Below are 5,000 nucleotides of genomic sequence, written 5' to 3'. Positions count from 1 at the left end.
TATCTCCCTCTCTCTCCCTCCCTCTTTCTTTTTCTCTTTCTCTTTCTCTCTCTCTCTCTGGCGTTCGCTTCGCCATCCCACTGACATTAACTGGAAAAACGCAGTGGGGTATCTGTGCAAGAAGTCGCAAAGAATGCACACAAAGGCTAAAAAATATATAACGAACAAGCCAAGCCAGCAAAGATGAATTATAACAAAAATATTCAATCACGAATTGTCAGGGAGGCACCTCGGCGGCCAACTAGGTCATACACGGCCAAATAATCAAAGAAATAATTCAAATCCGTTATTGATTACCTCCAGTAAAAAAAAAAAAAAAAAAAAAAAAAAAAAAAAAAAATGAAACTTGTATCACACTTGTTTTGAATACGTGCATAAACCTTCACCCGACTTGAACACCGAACGCAGAAGCCAGTCATCGCACCAAATTCCTCCCCACCCACCTACGTAAACAAAAACAAAAGAGAGAGAGAGAAAAAAAAAAGTTCAAAAATGTTCAAAAAGATAAATACACATCCCCTCGTTCAACCGCCGGTCATGTTCAAATAAGCATCACTGTTGAACAACGCTTTAAGTCTCAATGGAGCCTTAGTTGTCTAAAACACCCATTCCCGCTTTTATGGTCTGATGAGGTGTCTCGTCTTATCCGAAACGTTAATTGGCCTTTTCCTAGTGCGGTTGTGTATCGGTATGTCCGCAAATTGTGTATATGTAAGCACGTATTTCAGAATAAAAGTGAGCATAAAGATTACAAATTTCCAAATAAAAGTGAGCATAAAGATTGCAAATAAGTTGGTACATACGCAAATTGTGTATATGTAAGCACGTATATCAGAATACAATTGAACATAAAAAAATACAAATAAGTTGATATATACACAAATTGTGTATATGTAAGCACGTATTTCAGAATAAAAGTGAGCATAAAAATTACATAAAGTTTGTACATACGTAAATTGTGTATATGTAAGCATGTATTTCAGAATAAAAGTGAGCATAAAAATTGCAAATAAGTTGGTACATACGCAAATTGTGTATATGTAAGCACGTATATCAGAATACAATTGAACATAAAAAAAAAAATACAAATAAGTTGATATATACGTAAATTGTGTATATGTAAGCACGTATATCAGGATATTATTGAACATACAAAAAATACAAATGTTGATCTATACGCAAATTGTGTATATGTAACCACGTATTTCAGAATACAATTGAGCATAAAAACTACAAATAAGCATACGAATCTATTACAAAGTAAGCGAATCCATAATAAATAACCATGCAAAATACAGTATGCCAATAAAACATACATCATCTAATCACTTTAAACACAAGTATAAAAACCAAGAGAAGATTCTCACCTCTGTTAAAGCATGAACTTGTCCTTCATTCACGCAAACACCGTAATAGCTGGAAATAAAAGAAAAAAACGAAAAAAAACATTAATTAAATCAACGCCACAATGACAATGGAAAATATTCATAACTCTTAAAAAAACATTAATTAAATCAACACCACAAACGCCACATGACAATGGAAAATATTCATAACTCTTTCGTGGCATTAATTTTTTCCCCTTTGTTTTTCCTGAGAGCTATTTTTAAAAAAAAGTGCATCAATTCACATCAAAGTTGACGTTAATATACACATCTGAGAAACTTTACACGTTTGTAGACATTATAGTTGGCAGCTCTTTTGGGGGAATTCCATACAAATAATTATCTTTCAAGGCTGAGAGTGACGGAGAGGAGAGGAGAGGAGGGAGAGAGAGGAGAGAGGGAGAAGAGAGGGAGAGGGAGAGGGAGAAGGAGAGGGAGAGGGAGAAGGAGAGGGAGGGGGAGAAGAGAGGGAGAAGGAGGAGAGAGGGAGAAGGAGGAGAGAGATAGAAGGAGGAGAGAGGGAGAAGGAGGAGAGAGGGAGAAGGAGGAGAGAGGGAGAAGGAGGAGAGAGGGAGGGGGAGAGAGAGAGAGAGAGAGAGAGAGAGAGAGAGAGAGAGAGAGAGAGAGAGAGAGAGAGAGAGAGAGAGAGAGAGAGAGAGAGAGAGAGAGAGAGAGAGAGGGAAGAGGAGAGAAGAGAGAGAGAGAGGAAGAGGAGAGAGAGAGAGAGAGAGGAAGAGGAGAGAAGATAGGAGGGGAAAAGGGAGATGGAGACAGAAGAGGTGATGGAAACAGGAGAGGGAGAGAGAGGGACGAGTGTGAAGGAGAGGGAGAGTGACACATACAACAATATTTAAAAACACGCGATAATGATGATAATAATGATGATAATGAAAATAATGATGATGATGACAGTATCAGTAATAGTAGAATAGTAGAATAATAAAAGCAAAAGAAAAAAAATAACATGAAGAAAACGATGATGAAGAACATGACAAAAGATGAAGGAGAATAATAAGAAAAAGAAAAGAAAGAAGAAGAAAAAGAAAAAGAAGCAGAAGAAAAAGAAGATGGCTTAGAAGAAATAGAAGGAAAAGGGAAACCCGAAAACCAACAAAAGAGAAAGAAAAAGAATAAGAATTTTAAAAAAATAAATAAAAAAAAAATAATAATAAATAAAACACTCACCTTAAGATATTCGGGTGATGGAGTCTGTTCATGAGCTCGACCTCCCTCAGCATATTGTGCCGGTTGCTGAGCAGTTTGTTCATCTTGAGCACCATGACGTCACCTGTCACACGGTGCCGCACCTGCAATCAGGGGAGAAAGAGGTTAAAATTGGGGAGAATGGGAGACACTTGAACAAGGGGGGAGGGGGTGAAGTGGGGGACAGGTAGGGAGGGAGGGAGGAGTGGATAAGGTGAATATAGGGGGGTGGGTGAAGGGGGGGGAAAGTAGATAGATAGATAGATAGATAGAGGAGATGGGAGGGAGGAGGGGAAGACGGGAAGAAGGGAGGGAGGACGGAGGTAGAGGCTAGAAAGGAGGGAGTGAGGGGGGAGGAGGAGAAGAGGAAAAAGGAGAGGGCAGGGAGGGGAGATAAAGGGAAAAGGAGGGGAGGGATAAAGGGGAGATATTAACACGTCTTATGGAGGGATAATAATATAGAAATTGTTGCCTAAAGGATAAAATACAGTTACAAAAAAAAAAAAAAAAAAAAAAAAAAAAATCAGAGACAGAGAATCACACACACACACAGAGAAACAAAAGCAATAATAATAATAATAATAATAATAATAATAATAATAACAATAATAATAATAATAATAATAATAATAATAATAATAATAATAATAATAATAACAATAATAATAATAAATAATAATAAATATAAAATAATAAAAATAAATAAATAAATAAAAATAAAAATTAACAAACACAATAAAAACAAAACAGACCACACCAAAAAAACAATGGAAATTCACCTGTATATCCCCCCCCCCTCCACCTCTCGTTCCCACACTCTCAACCTTCTCACGCAGACAGAACTCGCTCTAACATCACAATGGGAATAAAAATAATCAAAAATAGATACGAATAATAACAACAGCTAGGGAAAAAACTTAAAATCCCTTTACGTTTACAAAACAACAATAACAAACAAACACACACACAAAAAAACAGTAACGGAAAAATAACCGTAGTTCCGGCTAACCTTGAAAATGTCGTTATTTACAAAAAAAAAATTCTTTCACGCCGGGACCCAATGATTTAATGTATCAAAATAACTCAGTAGAATAAATAAAAAAAAACAAATGAAAATAAGAAAAAAAAACGGTACAGTTCCCAAATGTTGCCCACAAACTCCCGAAAAAAAAATAAATGAATAGATAAAATATAAAAGAGAAAATAAAAGACAACAATACAAATAATTTCTCCCAAAACATATTTTTTTTCTCGTCTGATGCAAGTTCGAAAAAAAAAATAAATAAATAAATAAAAAAACCGGAAAATACCATATGATCAAAAAGCCCCTTAGCATAATGGGGCAAAAATGTCAAAAATGACGATTTCTCTGCACTAAACATGGGCGGGCGTATCTCCGCCATCATTCTGTTTTTCTTTTTTCTTTTTCTTTTCATGTACATGTGAACGATATTATATTAGATATCAGAGTCACGAAAATGAGTAGTATGAGGGAGAGGGAGAGGGAGAGAGGCAGAGAGGCAGAGAAGGAGGGAGAGAGGGAGAGAGGGAGGGAGGGAGGGGGAGAGGGAGAGGAGAGGGGGAGGGGGGAGGGGGAGGGGGGAGAGGGAGAGGGAGAGAGAGAGGGAGAGGGAGAGGGAGAAAGAGAGAGAGAGAGAGAGAGAGAGAGAGAGAGAGAGAGAGAAAGAGAAAGAGAAAGAGAAAGAGAGAGAGAGAGAGAGAGAGAGAGAGGGGGGGGGGAGAGAGAAAGAAAGAGAGAGAGAGAGAGAGAGAGAGAGAGAGAGAGGAGAGAGAGAGAGAGAGGAGAGAGAGAGAGAGAGAGAGAGAGAGAGAGAGAGAGAGGAGAGAAAGAGAGAAAGAAAGAAAGAAAGAAAGAAAGAAAGAAAGAAAGAAAGAAAGAAAGAAAGAAAGAAAGAAAAAAAGACAAAGAAAGAAAGAAAGAAAAAGAATAAGAGAAAAAAAGAGAAAATTCGAAAGAAAAAATACAAAGAGAAAGAGAGAGAGAAAGAAAGACAAGACAACGTCACACAGAACCCAAGATTTCTCTCGCCTTCGAACCGCCAGCCTTCCCAGATGGAACCGAGATAATGATGATAATAAAAAAAAAAGTAATTTCCTTCAAGTTCCATAAAATCCCCCGAAAGATGAGAAGTGTTAAAATAGCTAATCAACCTGCTTATTTTTTTTTCTTAGTTATCTATCTTCTTCTATTCCTTTTTTTCCTTCTTCTTTTTTTCTTTTCCTCCTTCTCCTTATTTTCATTCTCTTCTTCCTCTTCGCTCTACTATTTCTTTTTTATTATTCTAGTTTTTATTTTACTCTTTTACTTTCTTCTTCCTCTTTTTCCTCATCTTTCTTCCTTTCCTCTTTCCCTTTTCCCTCATTCTAGATTTTTTTCTCCTTAATTCTTTT

The 5,000-nt window shown here is 36.7% G+C and overlaps 1 protein-coding gene across 1 annotated transcript in view; it reads right to left on the bottom strand.

The window, feature by feature from the left end:
* Positions 1–5,000, bottom strand: part of cdi (center divider) — a 277,530-nt gene that overhangs the window by 6,735 nt on the left and 265,795 nt on the right. The window contains exons 2-3 of the mRNA XM_070116348.1: positions 2,571–2,692; positions 1,368–1,416 (exon numbers count right to left, since the gene is read on the bottom strand). Coding sequence (XP_069972449.1) covers positions 1,368–1,416; positions 2,571–2,692 — 171 coding nt within the window. The remainder of the gene's footprint in view (positions 1–1,367; positions 1,417–2,570; positions 2,693–5,000) is intronic.

The sequence above is a fragment of the Penaeus vannamei genome, chromosome 38 (genome assembly GCF_042767895.1).
Source record: "Penaeus vannamei isolate JL-2024 chromosome 38, ASM4276789v1, whole genome shotgun sequence".
Taxonomy (NCBI): domain Eukaryota; kingdom Metazoa; phylum Arthropoda; class Malacostraca; order Decapoda; family Penaeidae; genus Penaeus; species Penaeus vannamei.
Note: the sequence above shows the minus strand (reverse complement) of the source record. Positions and strands in the feature narration are given on the sequence as shown.